At 39.5% G+C, this 24,321-nt stretch overlaps 1 protein-coding gene across 1 annotated transcript in view; it reads right to left on the bottom strand.

Moving 5' to 3' along the window:
• Positions 1-24,321, bottom strand: part of LOC124605547 (equilibrative nucleoside transporter 1) — a 97,230-nt gene that overhangs the window by 58,026 nt on the left and 14,883 nt on the right. Inside the window, exons 2-3 of the mRNA XM_047137304.1 lie at positions 21,225-21,393; positions 8,906-8,987 (exon numbers count right to left, since the gene is read on the bottom strand). Coding sequence (XP_046993260.1) covers positions 8,906-8,987; positions 21,225-21,393 — 251 coding nt within the window. The remainder of the gene's footprint in view (positions 1-8,905; positions 8,988-21,224; positions 21,394-24,321) is intronic.

The following is a 24,321-nucleotide window of genomic DNA, read 5'->3' as shown; positions in this document are numbered from 1 at the left end:
GGATTGGGGAGAAGAGGAGTTGGTGGCACAACTTGACTAGAAGAAGGGATCGGTTGGTAGGACATGTTCTGAGGCATCAAGGGATCACCAATTTAGTATTGGAGGGCAGCGTGGAGGGTAAAAATCGTAGAGGGAGACCAAGAGATGAATACACTAAGCAGATTCAGAAGGATGTAGGTTGCAGTAGGTACTGAGAGATGAAAAAGCTTGCAGAGGATAGAGTAGCATGGAGAGCTGCATCAAACCAGTCTCAGGACTGAAGACCACAACAACAACAACAGGGCACCTTGCCCCCTTGCCTAGAATCCTCCCAATTGGTCTCCACACCGTTGAAGCTGTACTGGAACAATTTTTGGTGGTCAGGCTTCCCTGCCATGATTTCTTCTTGCTTTTTGTAACCATACCATGGCAGTTTTCCCTCAGTATTCTAAAGCCTGTAAGGTTTTAAGTAGTTAGTCTGCACCTGAATTTCTACAAAAATGTGTGCATGTCCCTGTCTGCAAAATTACACTTATTATTCGACAAAATGCCCTGAAGAAACTGGCATGGAATGTACAGGTGGTATGATGCACTCACCAAAATTCAGTCACTGACATTGAGAATAATTCTGACGTGTGTATGTAATTTTTGTCTGTCCTCTTTGATTTTCTTCAACTTTGAAAAGATAGCATTTGAAGATTTCTCAGTGCTTTTAAGTAACAAACAATTGTAGTTACTTAACAAATTCATTGGTAGTCAAATGCACAGTGTAATGGGATTTAAATAAGAAGGTCATCAGTTCAAATATCACTAACAGCATATTACATTGTTGGTGCAGCATCTAGTGTCACATTCTTCCTGCCGATGTAATTAATCCTATATCTTCAAATTCATCACAAGTCGGCCCTTACTCTCTCATATTTTTGCACATCTTTTCTGTATCTTCATGTGCCACACAAACTTGCTCAACTTTAACATCACTAACCCCCCCTTCCTTCACCTCATCCCCCTCTCCCCCCCTTATTCCAGCATGTAAATACTAACCTCACTAAATCCATTTACACCTGCTTTTCTCTCTGATCAGACACATCCACCCAGTGATCTGCATCTCACTATTATCATCTTTCCATTTAATTTTCTCTTTGATTTCACTGTGTCTTGAGATCATTTTTAGTTCGTTTTTGCCTTTCACTACTGGCCTTACTCCCTCAGATTTCACCTTTCCTCCCACACTTCATCCGCTCCGTCTTTTTTTTGTGATATTTCCCCACATAATTCTATATATTTTATGTATTTTTACAAGTTTTTCCCACGTATTCTCACACATTTTTTATCCTCCACTATGAATCCTTGCTCCTTCCACCTGTGCCAATATAGGAAAGTTTCCCTATCTCTAGCTTATGGAATCCCTCCAAACAGCTTGACCATAAATTATACATCTCCAGCTGCAGCCCCTCCTTTCACAACGACTTCTATTTGTTCAAATTCTGTCAGTCCATAGCCCTCACCAATCTAGTTCTGGAAAACAATGTAAATCAGACCCCAACCTCCTTGCAATACCCCCTCTCCGTGTATAAAATTCTCTTGCTCTGCAATCTCAAATTCCTGCATCCCTTCTCTCACAATGAAACTCTTATCCTCTAGGAACACACCTCAAAAAGCTCACCAACCTGTTCAGCTCCTATTCCCACCTTGAACTACCACTATCCATCACCTTTACATGAGCCTCCAAACCTTCCCCATATCCCCTCACAGCTAACAAACCCTGCCTTGCAGACCTACCACATTTACCGCACACTCAGGAACTCACTCCCACCATTATACAGAACCCAGACCTAAAGAGAGCTGAAGCACAGTCATGAATGTCTTCCCCAACAGCCTTAGACCCACAGAAGCAACAGTCTTTTTCAAAGACCTTACCTTTTGACCCACTCCCAAATTCACTCTTGCCGGAATTGTTAGAAGACCTTCTCTCCTTCTCCCAGTAAATGAGATTCCAAGCCAAATATGTGTCTGGAGATGCCCCAGACAGCCAACCATATGGTCCAACAACCAGGAGTGAAGGTCAGAGGTGCCATTGCTTTCAATAGCAGTTCATTTAGTTGTCACCTGCAGCACCCTTTCTAGTCTCTTCTGTTGTCCTTCATGGCAAGCCAAATTGGGCTTACATTTCAGCAAGATAATGCCCAGCCACACAAGGTGAGACTTTCTACTGCTTGTCTTTGTGCTTGCCAAACACTACCTTGGCTGGCAAGCTCACTGCATCTCTCCCCAACTGAGAACGTTTGAAGCATTATGGGCAGGGCCTTCCAACCAGTTCAGAATTTTGATGATCTTACAACCAATTGGACAGAATCTGGAATGATATCCCTCAGGAGGGCATCCAACAACTCCATCAATCAACGCCAAGCTGAATAACTGCTTACATAGGGGACAGAGGTGGACCAATCCAATATCGATTTGCTCCATTTGTGAAGCTCACTTCCTTGAATAAATTACCCATTTTTTTCCGAAATGTAATCATTTATTTGTCTATATATGTACATCACATCTACCAATTTCCATCCCATTTGGACAAATCCCCATGGTATATCTTTTTTCCTCAGCATGTACACTTTTCTTTAATTCAACAAAAGGTATTTCACATGCCTGTACCAAATTTTAATTTATTTTCATACAACCAGCAATTAAACATAGAAGTAGGCTGCACCACAGTTGTTTCATTCTTCCAAAATATTGTTTGTTCTCTTCTTGTGTCTACTGCCTGCTCCAGGGTTGAAGATGCTACTCCTTTGGAGACTGCTTAGACCTCTAGCTAATACACTGATAAGTTGTGGACACTGTACTGTTGATAAGCTAATGCTAGCAGGTGCCATCATGGGTACCATCACTGTTTACAGGCAGCGTGCACAACAGCTCTGAGTCAAGTGGTGGCCAACTCCAACGGGCCTACACTGCACTGCACCACGACACTGCTCCAGCTGCTACTAGGGATGACACTCCACATTGGGCGGCCAACAACATCTGTCGGAGCCTGCTGTTTCCTCCAACCTGGCCTTCACAGGACACCATGTGCCACTATACCAATAGTGCACCTGAGACATGTTGACTGTATACTCGTGCTCGTGTGATCACTAGATCGTCGTCAGTACAGACTTTGATCCTGTTACTTATATCTGATTGAGAACAATCATTTCAGTTGTTACTCTGCTGGATGCTGAACATCGCTTTGTTGTGATGCTGTAATAAAAGTGTACTTAAATGCAACACAGGACCATCACACTTGCATACAACCTTTACAACCAAAAACACAAAAAATGTGTTGTGTTCTTGGTGTTTCCCTTGTTTTGCAAACCTCAGTATAAAGTAGTTGAGTTGTGTAAATGCAGAAGTAGCAGCATCTTTCTGTGTGTTCAGCAGGGTAACTATTATAGTATTTAATTTCTCGGCAGGGTAACTATTTAAAATATTTAAATTAAAGTACAGACAAAGGAAAATACTACCGACTTTGAAAATATGAGTACAACTACTGTAATTAATGTCCTTCATATTTACATGGTTTTAGGCAAAAGGCAATTTAAACTATCACATTGTGTACATTGGTGGTCCATCCTTGAATCTCTTCATTCCTAACATATTTCTACAACTTTTTCATAAAGTGTATCAAATATCTCCAATAATGTTTAAAAGCAGATGATGTAAGAATGGTTGTTACTAATTCTGGTTACAAACTTCGTAACAAAGTAATTAAAACTAAAAAGCCAGTTTCTACACATAATGTTGTCAGTGGTGAAATTGTATTTACAATGGTGCTGTAATTAGTGATGAAAAGAGGCAGCAGATTTCTGGGATATAGAATAGAAGGGAAATTCTCATGGGAGGCACACATTAAAAAGCACGTACATCTACAAACATACTCCGCAAGCCACCATATGGCGCATGGAAGAGGGTACCTTGACCCACTACTTGTGACTTCCTTTCCTGTTCCACTTGCAAATGAAGCAAGGGAAAAGCAACTTTCAATATGCCCCCAAAGAAGACCTAATTTTTCTTATCTTGTCTTCACGGTCTTCATGAAAAATGTATGATGATGGCAGCAGAATCTTCTGCAGTCAACTTCAAATGCCAGTTCCTCAAATTTTCTCAGTAGCGTTTCACAAAATGAATGTCGTCTTCCCTAAAGGGATTCCTGTTTGAGTTTACGAAACAATTCTTGCTGGTGATAAATCTAGCAACATACTTCTGAACTGCTTCTATGTCTTCCTTTAATCTGACCTGATGAGGATCCCAAACATTCAAGGAATATTTAAGAACGGGTCACACTAGTGTTCTATATGCACTATCCTTTCTAGGTAAGTTACACTTTCCTAAAATTCTTCAATAAACCGAAGTCAACCATTTGCCTTCCCTTCTAGCACCCTTACATGGTAATTACATTTCATATCACTTTGCAATGTTATGCATAGATACTTAATTGACATGAGTGTGTCAAGCAGCATATGACTAATACTGTAGTCGAGCATTACAGGATTTTTTCTTGTCCCTCTGCATTAACATACATTTTTCTATCTTTAGAACTAGCTACAACCAACACACCAAATAGAAATTCTGGCTACATCATCCTCTATCCTCCTGGACCGTTCTTTCTGATTAACACTCACCGTCAAGAATGCCAGACTGGGTTCTATCATTTAAAAAGTCTTCAAGCCATTCACATATCTAGGAATCTATTTTATATGCTCAAGCCTCCATTAACAGTCGAATGCCTGCCAGAAATCTAGAACATGGAATCTGCCTGTTGCCCTTAATCCCTGATTTGCAGGATATAATTTAAGCAAAGTGTAAGCTGAGTTACGCATGAGGGGTGCTTTCTGAATCCATGCTGATTTGTGCAGAAGCTTTTGTATTAAGGAAGTTTATCATATTTGAAATCTGAATTCACTCAAGCATTCTGCATAAAACGGATATAATGGATATATGTCTGTAATTTTGCAGGTCCACTCCCTTCACTTCTTATATAAAGCCGTCACTTGGAACTTTGCAATGGGTGAGAAATTCATGATTAATGCAAGCTAAGTAAGAACCCAATGCAGTAGTAGCTTCTCTATGTCAGGGATGCCTATTAGTATGTTTCCATATAGGAGTCTATGTGATGGTCAAACAACAAAGTCTTTAAGAGCCTCCTATGTGAATGATTTCTTAAATGCAAAATTTAAAATTTCAGCTCTCCTTCTGCTGTCTTCTTTTGCCACACCACACTAGTCAATGAATGACTGAAAAGAAGCCTTTGACCAGCTTAAGTGATTTTATTTAGGACCAGAATTTTTCTGAACTCTTGGCAAAAAAAATTTTATTGACACAAAAATTTCTACTAATTTCTGTCTGTTGACATTTCCACATCCTTTTTTTAATTGAGTGTGCAACAGTCTCTCATTCCTCAGAATTTTCAAAATTTTATTATTACACCATGGTGGGTCTTTCTGTTATCAATCTACTTACTCAGAATGTACTTCTCCTGGGCACAATTTAAAATCTTTGCCTTTAATTCATCTAATTCCACCATATTAAAAATATGGCTTTATACAAGTTTTCTGAAGGGCTTGCGGTGCTCTGCCCCTCTTCGCATAGGTGCACTGTAGACCAATCATTGCCTGTGATGTAGCATACACCCGCTTCATTATATTTATTTACCACAGCTTTTTCCTTCTGCCTGAGTTTTCTACCTAGATCTGAAAAAGTAAAATATGCTGGAATACTGGTTTTAGGTGTCATACATCTGCCAATTTTTTCAGCTACTGCACCCAGATACGGTATTGTACAAAAAAAAAAAAAAAAAAAAAAAAAAAAATAGAGCATTTCTTTGTCTGCTACCTTCGCAGCGACAATTTTTTATCGCCAATCTGGTCCCATTTAAAACTTTCACTGATTAGTAAATTTTGATGAGAAAGACAGGTATGCCCAAGATCTTTTAATGTTGTGAGTATATTTTATACATCTCTTTATTAATTTTAACAATGTAATTTCCTTTTTACTATGTAGGATGCACCTGATGATGCGACTTTAGGCCACGAGACTAGTTGCGTTTTATTAAACAACAATTTTACCAGCTGTTAGCAGAATTCTACCTAATATCGTGCCTTTCAACAGCTGCGGATGCCCAGTTTATAAACTATTTTGTCCCTACACTGTACATGATCTGATTTCACACACTGTATATAGTGTATCAACTGGCAAGAATTCATCTGATGATCTCGAAATATCACCTAATGTAAAAAAAATACAATCCATGTGCATTTCACATGTTCTCTGCTACTCGAGTAGCTGCTCCCTGTGTGTACTGCAACCAAAGGGAGCCCTACAATTCTCCATCCCCCAACACTGGTCCAGAGATCTGTAACCAAGACCTTCACAGTATCTATGGAGCCTCTGCTTGAGACCCTCCAGTCGATTCAAACCAAAGGACCACGACCAATTCTGGGTATGATACTGCAAACCATGAACTCTGCTTGTGCCCTGTAAGCGAGGCCAGTAGCCTGCACTGCTTTTGCCAACATCCCCAACGGAACTGAGGATGGCCTCAGAATCCAAATGACAAGCATCACTGGTGCCAACTTGAGTCACAACTCGCACATGACTGCGACCTGCATCCTCAATAGCCGCCAACAAGGCTTCGTACAAATCTCAGTTAAGGCACCCCCAGCAGACATACCGAGTGCACACTGGATCTCTTTCCAGCCCTGCACACTATTTCCTTAAGAGGCTCCATAAGGTGTCTAACATTAGAACTCCAAATAACTAGAATACCCATCTCCCTGCACGCCTGCTCACACACTGGTGAAGGTCCAGGCACTCATCCACTCGCAGGTATAGCCTGTTTTGTCCACAGGCTCTGCTATTTTCCAACGTAGCTGATGCAGATGGCATCAGCTATGCTAGAAAACAACAGAGCCGATGGATGAAACAAGCTACACCTGAGGTTTCCCATGGGATGCACCACTCTCTGCCACCACTACACCATGAGGTAGCAGCCTACAGAAGGCTGACAGCAGCCAACACCGCCTTCAGCTGTTTGCGGATTGTAGCCAGCTCTCCTGTGTCCAGTACACAACATGCACACACTCTATTCATCCTACTACTACTAATTTAAGAATTAAACTATAAAAGCATGCAGAAAAAAATAAATATTTTACTTATGAAAAGGATGGTTACTACTCACCATATAGTGGAGATGCTGAGTCACACACAGACACAACAGAAAGGCAGACAAACAAGTAAGCTTTCTGCTTAAAGGTCTTCACCAGAATTAAGCAACACACACACACACACACACACACACACACACACACACACACAAGTGCAGCTCACACATGCACAGCCACAGTCTCTGGCTGCTGGGGCCAGACCAGTCCTCGGCAGCCACAGAGTGACAGAGTGGTAGAGAGAGAGAGAGAGAGAGAGAGAGAGAGAGAGAGAGAGAGAGTGTGTGTGTGTGTGTGTGTGTGTGTGTGTGTGTGTGTGTGTGTGTGCGCGTGCTGTCTAATTCCCATGAAAGCCTTTTCAGCTGAAAGCTTACTTGTTTGACAGTCTTTTTGTTGTGCCTAGTGAATCAGCATCTCCGCTATATGGTGAGCAGCAACTAACTTTTTCATAATATTGTCATTATTCCATCCTGGATTTTTCACTGTCCATTGCTCACATAGGGATTGTGAGGATAAGATTACAATAATTGCTGCACGCACAGTGGCATTCAAAGAACCATTCTTCCCACACTCCACACATGAATGGAACAGTAAGAAACCCTAGTAACTGGTACGATGAGACATACCCTCTGCCATGCACCTCATGGTGGTTTGCAGAGTACAGATATAGATACAGATTTTTAATATGTAGCTTGCTACTCTGCTTGTGTATCACAAATGAAGGCTATGGTGTGACTGAGCTGCCTGCTAGGTCCCAGGCTGTTCAAAACACATGACATTTGCACTAAAGAAGTCTACACTGCAAAGTTACTAAATGTGAGATATAACTCTTCAGTAAACAACTACACAAGTAATTTAAAAGTTTAACTACAAAAGAACTACAAAAGAACAGAGAAAAAACCAAATATGCAACTTGCTACTCTTCTGGCATGCCACAAAAATGTGTGGGAAATGAAACATCACTGTATTTATGATGAAAATATTTTCCACCAACAGCCACCAATGCTACGTATAAGTGTTTTACTTCACTTACTTCAACTTTTTGCGGACATACAGAAATTCATTTTAGTACAATTCACTTCCAACAAAAAGGTTGCTTTAAAAAAGTGCAAAGGTGTGCATCTGGGCCAAGTAGGCCATTACTTCATATGCAGGGTATTCTTCCACTATCACTGCAGACATTTACACTCATTCTCCCTTTCATTTACAGAGCAGAAAATGACTTTTAGCTATGCCTGAAGCTTCTGTTGTTCAACAGTAGTTTTACCATCATGTGGTACTGCAATCTCTACCTTCAACTTAACCACTGACAGGCATACTTTTACAGTAAGATCTCTCTAGCGAAAGAGGCTACTCAAGGGAATGTGGAGCTTGAGAAACAGATGTGAATGAATGATGGCTTTTCTCTACCACTACATCCACTGTTACAATGTTCCCAAAGTTATCATAAAGTAAATATGGTTGGCTATTGCTCCTTTGCATTAACAGATGTACAGACATCCATCAGAATAAAATTCACAGCACGTATACATGTATACAAATGATCTCAGTTAACTAACAAAGCAATAAAAATATTAATAAATACATAGTAACAAATATGAATAAAATAAATCCTGAAGGAATAATTACTAATTATTTGTTCTTATGAGGTAAGATTTCATAGCATCACAGTTGAAAGAAATCCTTCAATGGAAATGAAAGCAAATATACATTTTTAACATACTTACAGATTTAGCATTGATGAACATATTCCATGGCATAAGTGTCCCCACTCCATGGAGAACAAACGTTAGGTATACCAGCTTTAATCTGTACAATGCAAAAATAATCCTCTAATGAATACCAGTTCACATTTCTTAATTTTTGTCATGCCATTATAATTTAAATTTCAAAATCTGAAAATGACATTCCAAATGAAAGTTCCAAGTATGTTACAGATAGACTAGTTAGACTTATTGAAATAGCATACTAGAGGAAAACAAAGCAAGCTGTCAATTATGACTGTTCTGTATATGAGTAAGACAACTGCTAGAACTTGCAAGCACTCTTGCTCTGATTATAATCCATACATACTATTCACACATTCAAAGCTGAAACTTAACATGATGACCACTGGGAGCGACCATAAATGTCAAACTCTTTTACAGTTTCTTCCATCAGCTAGTTTGGACAACACAAATAGTGGAACCATTCTGTAATTTTCCAGTATTCCTTCCAAAAATTTTCTTGATCAGCAATTCAGCTTATGAGAATGTTTCGATTATTATTTTTTGCTCTATTATTTCCTGCTATTTACATGCTATAAATGATATCAGCTACAATTCATTAACTCTTTAAGGGAAGCTTATTAAGTTTTTATGAATGAGTTTTAAAGTCATCCAGTATAACAGAAGTAGTCTCTGGCATTCCCCAAGGAAATGATATAGGCCCTCTGCTGTTCCTAATCTGTATAAACTATTTAGAAGACAACCTGAGCAGCACTCTGATTGTTTTCAGATGATGATGTCATTTAAAATTTAATACAGTAATCAGAAGATGCAAATGCAAATTGCAAAATGACTTAGATAACTGTATGGTGCAAGAAGTGGCAAGAGTGAGGTCATCCACGAGTGCTAAAATGAAGCCATTAAATTTGAGTTACACAGTAAATCACACAAATTTGAAGGCTGTCAATTTAGCTAACTATCTAGTGATTACAACTACATATAACTTAAATTGAAACCATCACACACAAAATATTTTGGAGAAGGTAAAAGAAATATTGTATTTTATTGGCAAAGCGCCTAGAAGATTTAACCAATCTACTAAAGAGATTGCTTAAAATAGGCTTGTCTGTTCTCTGCTGGAGTGTTGCTGTGTGTTGTGGAACCCTTGCCAAAAAGATTTGGTGGAGGATGTTAAAAAAATTCAAAGTAGGGCAGCAGTACAATCTCGATAGTTTGAGGTGCACGAGATTGGAACTGCCTGGAACTACTGAAAACTCGGACTCTTAAAACTTATATGGGAAAAAGAAATAAAACTATGTTAAAAAGAACACAGGTGTCAAAATATGAACTTTACTAAACAAAGTGTTTACATAAGCATTTACATTGGCAGAATAAAGCCTTCATTTTTAAACTGCTAACAATCTACTTTGTGAAGTAATGGTGGAGTGTCTTTCATTTGGAGAAGCTGCAATGTTTGTGTGTGGCAATATCATGCTACTGCAGAGCAGGGTGTCACTTGGTGTCAGCTCAGGCTGTTGTTCCACCTAGCACATTGTGGGCTCAAGTGCAGCACAGTCATCGGTGTGCCTCATCATCAGTGCAGTCTCAGCCTCATATCATTCTCATCACTCTTACAGTGGGTTGAGGAGTTAAGCATGTCAATTATAGAAGAGTCTGTAACTTCCAACTGTGCATCTGAATTTAACCACCGAGTTATTTCCACATTTTCCACCTCTTCACAGTGTGGCAACCTTCTGATTAAATCACACAACAAATACTTGTCATCATTATCGAAATCTTCAGTTTCTGTGTTAGGCCTACTTTCTCATACAATTTTTCTCTGTGACTGAGAAACTGTATCTGACTTTTATTTCGCTCCAAGGCTCACTAATCAAGAACACAGTGTTCTTCACAATCACTTTCTTTAAAGCTCCTACAATGTTTTCATTGTCTTCCCAATGGAAGACTAATTGTTGCAATCACAGATGATACTTTTCCTTCGTACTTTCCAGAATGCCCTGATCCGATGGCTGTATCAAACTGGTAACATCTGGTGCACGAAATAAGGCACTGATCCCATCACACAGCAGTTCTTCTGCACTTGAATGTGAGGACGCGTTATCTATTGCCAAAATAGTTTAGCATGGCAATCCCTTTTCTTTTAAACACTTTTTTGCGCTCCAGTAAAACTAAGTTCAAAAACCAATTCTTAAAGATTTCCAAATACATCCACCCATTATTTTGATGCATGTAGATAACTGGAAGAGCTGAAATGGTCATATACTAGATTGCTCTTGGCTTGGCAGACTTCCCAGTTACAATCAGTTTTACTTTGCAGTTCCATTTGCATTTGAAGTTGCTATAATTGTGAGTAGCTCTTTATTTTTAATGCATCCTGGAGCACGTTTTTCTTCTCAAAAAGCAATACTTTTGCTGGCAACATATTGAAATGTGTATCGCTTCTGTCACAGCTGTAAATTTGTTCATTAGATAAATTGTCTTCAGTTGTGATATTCTTAAACTTTATTATAAATTCCGAAATGGCCTCAGAGTACCGAGGTTTTTCTCTGCATACATCTAATTGACACACTCTATACCTCGTCTTCCACTTGTCAAGCCAGCCCATGCAAGAGACAAAACAGTCATCTCCTTCCTGTAGATGGTTTCTAAAAAACAAAGCTTTCTCCTGTAAGATTGGGCCAGAAATCAGACCCCCTTCTGTCTTTGTTGTGTAAACCACATGAACAATGACTGATTTGTTTTTTCAAACTGACTTCTTTATAGTCCTTTGGTTAAGAGATTCTTCAGAAGCTGTTCTAATTTAAGTCAGCTTCTTAACCAGTCATCGGCAGTAACCTCACCGACACCATATTCGAGACTAAGTTTTTTTATTGTGTCTCCTTTGTCAAATTGTTTCAATACTTCTAATTTTACATTAAAAGAAACAAATTTCCTTCTCTTTGCTGCAGCACTCATTTAGAAGGTGTAAAGAAAGAGTCAACAAAGAAAAAACGCAGCACCATACCGTACCAAAAATGACAAACCTAAAACACCACTATCAACAAAGGGATTACGTGTGTTAATAATTAAAAACTGGCAGAAGGGTATGCATGGTATCACTGACAAAGACACAATGAAGGTGAGTGAGTGGTTCAACAGGTAATGTGCTACAAGTGGGCAGAGGAAATGAACCAAGGTTCGGTATGATGTACATGCAAAATATTGAGACTCTACTGCGACATTTGTGAAAAAAGAGAGACAGTGTCATGGATATGATGTGTGAGCCGGGATGACAATCTTCCAAGAAATTTCAATCACAAAATTTCTCCTCTGAATGCACTCCAATCTGAAATCATCATCATAATAATAAAATAAGAGAAATCAGAGACTGCACAGAAAGATTTAAGTGTCAATTTTTCCCACTTGGTATTTGAGAGTGCAACAGCGGAGAAATAATCTGAAAGTGGATTGATGAAGCACATCTAGTAATGCTCTGTAGTTGTTTTGCTAGTGTTCCACATTTAATGCCAACAGCCAGTCTAGGGCCAACTCTTAACTGCGAATTGCAAACTAATCATGTACTGAGAAGGAGAGATAGCAAGGAAATGGAAGAGAAATATGGCACCATCTTGGTGAAGGCAGGGAAAGTTGTGTATGTCACATCATTAAGAGAATGCATCAGCTGGGAGACACGGAAAGACAGAATAGAAGATGAAGAAAACTGCAGGGAGAATACGAATGCTGTGGGTACAGATAAGTGGGAGGCACGAATACAGGGATGAGGACAAGAAAAATTATTAGCTCTGAGCACTATGGGACTTAACTTCTGAGGTCATCAGTCCCCTAGAACTTAGAATTACTTAAACCTAACTAACCTAAGGACATCACACACATCCATGCTCGAGGCAGGATTCGAACCTGTGACCGTAGCGGCCGCGCGGTTCCAGACTGTAGCGCCTAGAACCGCTCGGCCACTCTGGCCAGCAGAAAAATTATTCCTTGGGTGACTGGTGTGCTGAGTGACACACACACACACACACACACACACACACACACACACACACACACACACACTTGCTTGCAGGCATGGCTACAGTGGGGCTGCAGCACAATACGTATCGGTGTATGCACTCTGAAAGAAGCTGGTCTTGATTACAAAAGTCCTGTTGATAATGTCATTGTAGCAGATCCATAAATTGCAACAGAGAACTAGAAATGTAATTAACAGAAAAGTGTACTCTTAACCTCTTAATCCCCAACAACACTACATGTAGTAATGCTCAGTAGTTATTTTCCTAGTGTTCCACATTCAGTGCCAGCTGCCAGTTCTTAGGCCAATTTGCAGTCTTATGAAAACTGTGCAAGATCAAGCAATTATCCCACAACAACATTCCATCACAGGCAACAATGTAGTTTGTGAAGGTATTTAGTGTTGTGTTTCAGGTTACAACAGTGCTGGAACAATAATAACATTATGAAGCTAGTATGAAACACTTCTAATTCTATCACAGACTAGCCATCCATCTCAGTTACCAGGCAGTATTCTGTTCTCAAATAATATTCTGGAGAATTTCAAATTCAGCAAATCAATATTTTAAAGAATACTTTACAACTTGACAATAAAACAATGAACAAACCATCCTGACACAAGCGATCACTCTCGCTTCCTTTTACATGGATTCTGAGGCTCACTGCTTTCAGATTCATTATGCTTATTGTGGAGGATGCTTTTCTCCCGAAGTTTAGTCATTAAGTTTGACCTTACAATGAGCTGTAAAATTCTGCAGTAAACAGAGTTCAGTGACATAAAAGCAACAAATCTATTCATCTGTGCATTACCCTATCTGTGCAAACAGATAGGTACACTATCATACGCTTTTTCAATGTCCAGGAAGGTCATTAGTAGCTCTATTCCATATTCATAGTGCTGTTCCTGCAGTTGTCTTACAGCAAAATCAGATCCACCCTGGACCTTCCTGTTCTGAAGTCATGTTACTCTTCTCTCATTCTTCCTTCCAATTTTGCCCGAATTCGTGCTTCCAAAATTTTCTCAAAAATCTTTGCACAATGACTCATCAATGTTATCCCCCCGATAGTTCTTACACTCTTATCTATTCCCCTTCTTGAAGATCGGGACAATATTCCCATCTTCCAGTCTTCTGGGATCATCTGTCTCTACACAATTTTCATTACTCGATATAGTCATTGTATCCCTACCTCTCCGGCTGCTCTCACCATCTCTACACTTAGCTCATCCAGACCTGGTGACTTCCTTCCCTTCATCTTGCCCAATGCCTCTTCCAATTCTCCCCATGTAAGGTCTTTTTCTATTTGCTGTTCCTCCTCTTTTTTCTCCTCCGCTTGTTCCTCCTCATCCAGGTCTCCATTCGGGTTCAGAAGTTCTTCAAAACACTCCTTGCACATATTCTTGAGTTCCTCCTTATTCTCTACATCTTGTCCACTTTTGTTCACCTTTCGAGCATAATCTGTTGTATTGTTCTTCCTCTTACTTTTAATCATCCCATATAACACCTTTTTTCAACCTTTACTACCCTTCTCCATCATTCTGGTCCACTGTTCCATCCACTTTCTTCTTTCCTCTGCCACCACTCTTTTTGCTTCTTTCTTGCTTGCCTGATACTCTTCTCTTGTCTCTACTGTTCTCTTCTGGAACCATACCCTAAAGGATGTATTCTTCTTCTGTACTATATACTTTCTTTTATCATTCCACCAGGGTGTTTCTTTCCATCTCTTTTTGTTGCTTGTCCTCCCACATATTGCTTCCGCGGCACTTACTCACAGTATCATTTGAAAACTGTGCCTTCTTCTGTCTGCCTCCGTAGTGTAGCAGTAGCGTTTCCGCTTACCATGCAAGGGGCCCAGGTTCGGTTCCCGGCAGGGGACTGGGTGTTGTGTGTCCTTCATCATCATTTTCATCATCACTGACCCGCAAGTCGCCGAAGTGGCGTCAATTAAAAAGGACTTGCGATACGGTGGCCGAACTCCCCTGCATGGGGCCTCCTGGCCAACAAAGCCATACGATCATTTCATTTCATTTCATTTTATTTATTTATTTATTTTTGTACCTTCTTCTTTAAAGAAGGAGGTGACTCATTTGTTCTGGCTACAGACTAACTTGTTGCCATCATTTCTTTGCTCTTCCTAGGTCTCATCAACCTATCAGTCTATACAAACAAACTTCTTTTGTTACTCTTTCTTTTTGCATTCTATTCAGGTGAGAGAGATCAGAGTAATAAAACAACTTTTGTCTTACAGATTTATTGGTAGAAGAGACACTGCTAGCCCCATGATTGGGACCCCCATTCTAGGAGGAGAGAGGAGGGTGGTTGGAGGGGGGGGGGGGGGGGGGGGGGGGACAGCAACCTTTCAAAAGATCTTCCTCACAGCCGACAGTCCTCTGATTAGCTTCTGCCTGTAACTATGTGTAGTTCTACTCTTTGAAACTGGCCTGCCTGTAAGTCTATGCTGCATGTTAAACTTTTTATGTGCCACTTGCAATTTCCTTGAAAACTGGATTTTCAACTTTTCAAGATAGAGGTCTTATTAATACCCTAGACGCTGTGATAAAATGAGAGAACTTTTATTTAATGACTACTGAAATGCTTCAGAGAAATTGTTACGTTACTGAAAGGACAAAATTTTGTCACAGTACTTTAGATGTGTTAAAAGTTATCAGAGAGCATGGAATAAAATGAGGTGTCCCCATAACATAAATTGGTCAACTACATAAGAGATCCACACGACTTATGACAGTTGACTTCTGATATGATGAGAAAGAAAATCATTACAAACTTGAGTTAACAAACAAATCTGATGTGGCAGGAAAACTGAGAAACATTTATCAAAGAATGTAGCAAGTCAGGTGTTTTAGGCATGGCACCATCCCACTCAGTAAAATATATCAACACTGCTGACGAATGACGTTATGCCTTCAGTTACTGATAAAGAAAAACTGAGTCTATCTGCACATCTTTGGTGGGAGGGCGCTTTCTCATTTTAGATCACATATTATTTCCAAATTTGCACAACTTTTTTCAGACAGTACTTCTTTACCAATGAATGCATCACATGCAAAGTCTGATGTTACTATTATTAATATTCTCTGCAAGGTCATTAATAAACATCCTGAAAAACAAGGGGCCCCAACACACTTACCTGAAGATATTTCTAAAAACCTATCCATGACTCTCCATTCAAAATAACATTCTTCCATTCAAGAAATCATCAATCCAGCCACAAGTTTTGCTTGATATCTCATAGAACAAAATGCTTTCTGAGAGTCAATGAATACTGAATCTATCTGACTGCCTTGAGATATGGCTCTCAGGATGTCATGTGAGATAAGTGCAACTTGTGTTTTACATGACCAACATTTTCTGAATTCATACTGGTTGGCAAGGAGCCACTCATTCTGTTCGAGATATCTCATTATGTTTAAGGTCAGAACATGTTCTGAGATTCTACAACAGGCAGATGTAAAGGATACTAAATGGTAGTTTAGTGGGCCATTTCTGATAGCCTTCGTGTAGACAGATGTGACCTATACTTTCCTCCAACTAGTGAGTATGTTATTTATTCACGTGACCTACAATATATTATGGTGTTGAATACTGACGCTAACTTTGGTTCCACTAACGGCCTTTATATATAACCAGAATGTCTTTGGACTTTGCAAAAGGCCTTTCAATAAGACTCTGCTATGGTAGCCATTGAAGGCTTCATGCATTACACTTCTGACAGCCAATGCATTTCTTTTATCACATTTCTACCTATATTCCTATGCTTTGTTTTGTACCTATTATACAGTTCTCATGTTTCTTCTCAGAGACTGTATACCAGAGAGGGATCCCTCTCATCACAAACTGTTCTACTAAGAAATACATTCATCCTTAGCTTGGCCAACTAGTCTTCTAAAATTTCGGTCACAATCTCTCTACAACCTACTGCTCAGAGCTAATGTTTTATGTTCCTCACTGAAATTCGATGTTACTGCCTCTTTACCTACTTTACTGCATATGTAACTCTTTGTATTTGTTGTATTTGCCTTTTGTACTTTGGTAACTACTGGTGCTACAAGCAATTTTGCTCAATAATAAACCCAGTGAGGAAATTCTCAAGGTCAGGGACGGCCAAGAACGCGGCACACGTGCATGCATGCGTGCCGAGCTTTCACAAGCGTGCGGATCGCTCTCTTCTGACGTCACACGTCCCCCACTACCACACCAGCTGACTGGGCGCGCATGCGTGGAACTACGAACACGCCGCACGCAACAGTGCATTCGCGTATGGAACACTGCCCTGCTAGCATGTGGCTTAGTTTCATATTACGACATTTGATAATATTAAGCTCTGTACAACACATCATGTTGAGCAATTAATCTTTGTTAGCTGTTCATACACCTACAGAAAAATAACAATAACGCTCGGTTTCAAACTGCATTACACCAACAATATCGTGCTTCTCACATCGTCACTCGTAAAATTCTTACAACATTTAAGCTGAGATATAGAAACAGACTTGAAAGTAGTCTACAGCATGCAGTATGATGTGGAATAAGTGATTCCAACTACATGTGAAACAAGCAAATTTTATATTCTGGAACTACTGTACAAAATTTGCAATAACTACAATTCTCAACAAAACATATGACAAATACAACAAAATTATCACTATTAATTTAATTATTTTTGGTTCACTGTAGACATAATAAAGTACATATCCGGCACAAACTGATGGTATATGGACAAACGCAGACAGTTTCTCATATTTTTGTCACTCAGATTGCCACGTAATCCTGACTTATTTAGTTTCATAATCGAAATAAACCTTTCGCACGCGTATGTCGATCCAAACACTGATATAACTTTTGCAGCCTCATCGTGGAGACAGGGAAACTCTTTCCACAAAAAACCTTCGTAAAATTCCTGGACAGTTTTTATGTAAAAAAATTTGTCCTTTAAACGGGAATTACACTGCAGATCAACAATTCCATTTGCAAATGCACTGGAGTACTTTCAACTGAAACGGCAAAGGGTCTAGAAAATAGTTCAAAAACAGATGTCAGACTGGCAGTGTCCTGAAAACGTTTAGAAAATTGTGCCTGTAGTTACTCCAACACAGAAACGAATTCGTCAGAAGTTGCGTTCTCTCTGACTTTAGAGACTGTAGGGCAATGGGCAATATTCATTTTCATGAGTTGTTCCTTCCACAATGCAAGTTTCTTATTAAATGCATCCACTTTTTTCATCAGATCAGAAATAAGCTGCTACTCACCTTGCAAAGTCTTATTGAGAGCTTTCAAGTGTGCAGTGAGATCAACTAAAAAGGTGAGGTCTGCAATCCATTTTGGATCTTCTAATTTTGGCTCTGCCTTTCCTTTTTCCTTCAGGAACTCAATAATAGCGAGTCTTAAATTGAAAAATCTATCGAGGCATGATCCTCGACTTAACCAACGTATTTCCCAGTGGTAAATAACATCTCTGTACTCTTCGTTCAGTTCCATGAGAAACTGTTGAAACTGACGGTGTACTAAGCCATGAGACTTCAAAAAATGTACTATGGTGACTACTAACTTCATGACGTGCTCCAAATTTGCATACTTAGCACAAAGAACTTCTTGGTGGACAAAACAATGAATTCCGTACAAATCTTCTGTCAATCATCCTAGTTTTTTATGCAACAGTGCTACAAGCCCATTTTGAGCACCTCGAATTGCTGGCGCTCCATCTGTGGTGACTGAAACTAACATTTTTCCAATTCAGGCCAACGGCTTCAACTGCTTTTAGCAAGTCAGTACCCCTTGTTGTGTGTTTCATTGGTACTAAATCTAACAGTTCTTCTGTCACGTGCAAATTTGTGTCAGCTCCACCAACATAAATCGCTAGTTGTGCTGTGTCTGAAATGTCGGTCGACTCGTTCGAAGCAATCGAGAATGCAATAAACTTGCAGACCCTATCAATTAACTGCCTGTAGACATCCGCTGTCATACCAGCTATGCGGCGAGCTATTATCTGTCTGGAAAGACTAATTTCACTGAACTTCTTTACTTCCAGGGGCGTCAAGAGTTCCGCCGCCTCAACAATACGCTCCTTGATGAAATCACCATCACTGAAAGGCTTATTCGCTCTTGCAATTTTGAGCGCTATTTTGTAGCTTGCTCTGAAAGACAGGTCGCTACATTCAGTTGCAGGCTAAAAAAAGGAAACAAAAATTGAGTGAACTCTAAATTCAAATTCTAACGACAAATATGTACAAATACAAACATCAGAAACACAAAGATTTGTAAGTGGTACTCGTGTTCGGTCCGTCTCGCTGCATAACACTACGTCTTCTTAATTCCGCCAACTTGTTTGATCTATCAACCCAACTAAATCATTAAGTCCTTTGTGTGTGGTCTTATAATGCCGTTCTATTGGAAATTTGCGGTGTCCTGCGAGTATGCGACTGCATAATAGACATTGAGAATTTTCATCATTCTCTTCGAAAAAATATTGCAATTCCCATTCAGCTCTGAAGGCTCGTGACGTTGTGTCACTACCCCACCTCTTTGTGAGCATGTGTTCCATTGCAACAACCACTGTACAGTACTTATAAACTTCCTACGAATCGCCAACAAATAGCGAGGAATAAACATGGCTGCCACTACGAATCAACTAATGCACCCTATGCCGGATGAAAAGATGTCGCTTTGCACAGCTAGTCTAATGTCGCGCCATGCTGAGCAGTGCCGCGAAAGACCGAGGAAAACCGAGTAGTGGCGAGGCAGACTGAGCCCTGGACGGCACGCGTGTAGCACATCTGTACATGCGTGCAGTTTGGCATGCCGTGGCCGTCCCTGCTCAAGGTGGTCATGTCTATTTGTCGCCACCAGATCTAATATATGTCCATCATGAGTTGGCTTCCAAAATGTTTGACCTATGTAGTCTTCACAGAGAAGGCGTTTAGTATTGTTCAGCAGGATGTCCTGTCATGCCTACCACTTGGCAAACTGTAATTACCAAAGTTGATGGCTGGATACTAGGCTCCCTCTCTGTTATGACAGTACGATTTGCAAACATATGTACTAGAAAGCTGACATTTTCTCTGAAGTTTTCAGTTACATTTGGGGGTGAGTCGGTGGTCAACAGAAGAATGCAATTATATGTTTACATTCACTTGTGAAACTAGGTCTTGCATGCAACATCAAATTTTATCTCGGTGTGTTTGAGTTTATTTTTTACTGTGTAAGTACACCACAAATATATTTCCCATTAGCCTATTCTTTCAATACACATTCAAACCTATCCAAAGAAATCTCACTGCTGCCAATTTTTTTTTGCTATACTTAGTATTGTGTTAATTCCATCAGCTTCTTAGGAGTGTTTCAAATTCTGTAACTTGGCTGTGAATGCTTTGGCACTTGATCACTAGGATTTTAAGTCTTATCTGTGAGTGAGGAGCGGAGGAGGGGGCAGGGGTACATTTCTTTATCTTTGGATCTTAGACTATACTTCATAGTGTCTCACAACTCTCATTATTTGGACTGGATGGAGAACCACTTTACCCAATAATAATAATAATAATAATAATAATAAAAGCCTTGTGTGCAGCCCACACAGAGTCAGATACATGGTTAGCACCTTCTGGTGTGCAATGTACCCCTGATTCATTTAGGGGTTATGAACTCTATGGAAACAGTCTAAGAAGTCGAAGCCTAGCTTTTTGCTGAACCTTAGAAGTTTCTAACTCAAACCTTCCAAGTGACTCTTAACCAGGGGGTCATGATCAGTTCTACAGACAATGATGCAGTCTGTGAACTTCACCGAAATTCTGTGAGCAAAGACGGTGTCCTCAACTTTCTCTGCCAGTTGGTGGAATGACTCTCACATCACAATGACTTGTTCTTATGTGTGCCACAATTTGCAGCTGTTTGCACTCTGTCCCCTTGATGACAGCTGAATGAGGCCTCCACGCACACATACTGAGTGTACAAGGTGATCCTTCTTATCCCTTCTTGACATATCTCTAGAGGGTCCCAATATTTGGCATATGTTTGAACTGCCAACAATTAACTGATCCACACCCTTTTGCTCTTGCTTCCCCCCATCAGAGTACATGAAGGATTCCAGAAATGTGGTATTTGTCTCACCAGCTTATTTTCAGTTTTGGTAGAGATCAGCACCTCAAACTGACTCATTAGAGGGAAGGATGTAATACCTTATGTGTAATGTAGTGAACAAATGCTAGCTTATTTTTGTTAAAAGCTCAAAATCTCCATCTTGTGCCCCCTTATTGGTATAACAAATATAAAAAAACTAGGTATATTTATATAGAACTTGCCTGTCTATTGGTGGATTCATCTCAAGATCTGCTCTTTCCATTGTGACACCCTTGAAGTTAAGCTCATCGTTGGGCAGATTTGTCTCTTCCCACGCAGGAGTCAACCGTACAGGCTCAGCACTACCCGCTCTTTCAAACAGTGGCTGCTTTTCATAACCTTCTGCTCCTGCTAAAAAACAAATTACCAGTGCAAAATAAGTAACAGAGAAGTCTTCAAAATTATCTAAACAAATACATATAATGAAATATCAATACAATAGAGGAAATCATTATTTTAGCAGGACATCGGGAATGGACTTCATGGAAAACTAAATTTTCCACAGAAAAACTACAGAAGAATAAGATTTCAATAAAAAGTTTTTACTACTGTTGACCAACATTGTAGCCTGCCTCTCATTTCATCAAGACATGCCGTTTCTTCCGCATAGATGAATTACTGGATCAGCAATTTCGGGAAAGACAGATTGCTACTTACCCCATGAAGACGACGCGTCAAGTTGCAGACAAGCATTATTAAAAGACACTTACATGTGGCTTTTGGCCACAGTCTTCGGGCCGGAATTCCAGTCCGAGATGCTGAAAAGTAGCAATTTATCTTCTCCTACACTGTTGATATTCCTACAGGGAGTTTCCACTGTTTGATTACTGAATAAACAGTTGAACAGTCACAGCTGAGATAGTAATTCACAAATTACAACACTTTTGCTGCCACTGATGGACAAAAATATTATCTCTTGGAAAAAATAACTTTTTGTCAATGCAGAAACGAAACTGGCACAATATACATTTCTTTTTATTCTGGACACAATCACATTTACAATATTATTTTCATACTACAATAATTATAGCCATTTAGACCTAAAATAATAAAAAGCTTCTGCCCATTGCTGTAGCCATCCATTTTGCACATGAATTTAATTTGCTAAGCGAAAAGAAAAGAAGAAAATTACATTCATGTATATAATGATTATAACAGATGTCATGCCTGGAGTAAAATTGTGAAAATGTTCATAATTAAAACACTACACTGAGGAATACTGTTCTCTCATATACAATGGTCACCAATTTGGTGGCTAAAATAATAATGAGAAAAAGAGGACAATGTAAATACAGAAAGATATCTTGCAAAGTACCTTCCTGAAGCTACCAGAAAATACTGCTCACCAATCTGGATCATAAGTCTTATGAGAATCAAACACTATAGTTAACGTGCATTGACTTTGTAAGAGAGCCAGACACGCCAAAGATGGAATGGTACGTCCTGGAGTGGTGGCTGGCTCCAAGGTACTGTCTTTCACATGTTTCTGGTGGGAAATAAAAATGACTTCTTTCCATGTATTGCACTCACGTGAAAACATGAACTACTGCATGGAGCATGAAAGAGAATATGTTGAGAAGACTTTACTGAAGTTTGCAGTTCAGCAGAAATATTCACACGTTTCCAGACATTTCAATAGATACTGATGTAACTGTAAAAGGATGAGGAGGGTCTCCTTATTCCCTGTCAGTTATTGCAACAACCTAGTCATGAGACACAAGCTACAGGCAATACTGTACCCAATTGCCATGCACAGGCAATAGCGTCACATTTCTTGGAAGTGATGTTTCAGCTGCCCTTTTCAGTGTTTACTTAATGGCAGAAGAAGCATTATCATGACTCGCAATGTTTCTAGCAAACTTGCCTATCATCATGGCCATGTCTCCATGATTTTAAAGAATTTAAAGATTTTAAAGAATCTTCCCACAGCAGTAAATAAATACTTCTCACCTCGTACTGAAATTAGCTCGATGGTTCCCCCAAAGAACTGAAGACTCAGTAACATATTTAAGGAATTACTATAGTGAGCTTCTAACTCCCTTCAATAATCACGTTCTGCCTTTGATATGACAGCACAAGAGCCAGAGCACTGCATGACTGTTCATATCTGTAAAGCTGCACTACCTAATCCATCATGTCTTCTGCATTGGCAAAGAAAACTTTTACATGGATTCATTAGTGGTTTGGCAGATCATCTGCACACAATCCATCTATTCTTGTGCACAATTTCAACATTCAGTCACTTATCAGCCCGCTACGAATTTCTTTTTTGTAGTACTTACTCGGAGGGCTTCATTTTTTGAATTTTCTATCTGACATATGTACAGTTGAAGTAATTTTATACTTTAAAGACTTCAGAAAGTTATACATTAATGTTGGTTACATCCTTGTAAAGGGAACAGTACACTTCTAAAAGAAAAAGCTGATCAGTTTGATCTATTCCAGGATGCATGCAAAGTGATAGCTTGAACTGAGTACAACAACCACTACCTCAAATTGTATAGGCTACATGGGCAGCTCTGTGCACTTTCTATAACATTCTTATCTAAGAAAAGAAGAACTTGAACAATGTGCAGTGTCAGTTAGTGAATTTTGAGCTGGCCACCGTTCAAACTTCGTGGAATTCTTACATTGCCATTCCATCTTGAGAAGGCCTTTGCTAGCAATGGATGTCAAATGGTTGATGAAGAATACAGGTTCATTAGGAGGAAACTGCAGCATTCACCCTGGTAACGTTTGACAGAAAAAAAAATTGTATTTTGATACCACTACCTCAAATATTGTACCGAAATAAGTGTACTATCCTGTAGATTGTACTTCCAACAGGCTTTCTGCAGAATTGAAAAATTTGTGAAATGAGCTCCAGGTATTTAAATTCGAGTTCAAAGGCTCTTCATTCTATACAGAAGTTCCGAACAGCAGTTTAATGCAGTAAAGTGAAAGGTTCTATTCATTTACGTATAATTCCCTAATATTTTATTTCCTTGTTTTTATAAGTTTTTCTGGCTCGAATAGTCCCATGGAAACTGTGAAAAATAAATCAGCATATAACTTAGTTATCTTTTGAGGAACTAAACTGTCCAAAAGCTACACTTCGTTAATAAATTCACTTTGGAACGTACAGTGACTATGCCTGACACAAACTGCAACAGCTGCTTGAAAGTAATTGCTCAGGAGGAACATGATGGAAATCGTACACCTCAGTGACACAGACAGCTCACTCACACTTAGCTCGTACCACACTTCAGTCAACCTTTCATGTTGGTATCACAAAATGAT

The sequence above is a fragment of the Schistocerca americana genome, chromosome 3 (assembly GCF_021461395.2).
Source record: "Schistocerca americana isolate TAMUIC-IGC-003095 chromosome 3, iqSchAmer2.1, whole genome shotgun sequence".
Lineage (NCBI taxonomy): Eukaryota > Metazoa > Arthropoda > Insecta > Orthoptera > Acrididae > Schistocerca > Schistocerca americana.
The sequence above is the reverse complement of the archived record's forward strand: the minus strand, read 5'-3'. Positions and strand labels throughout refer to the sequence as shown.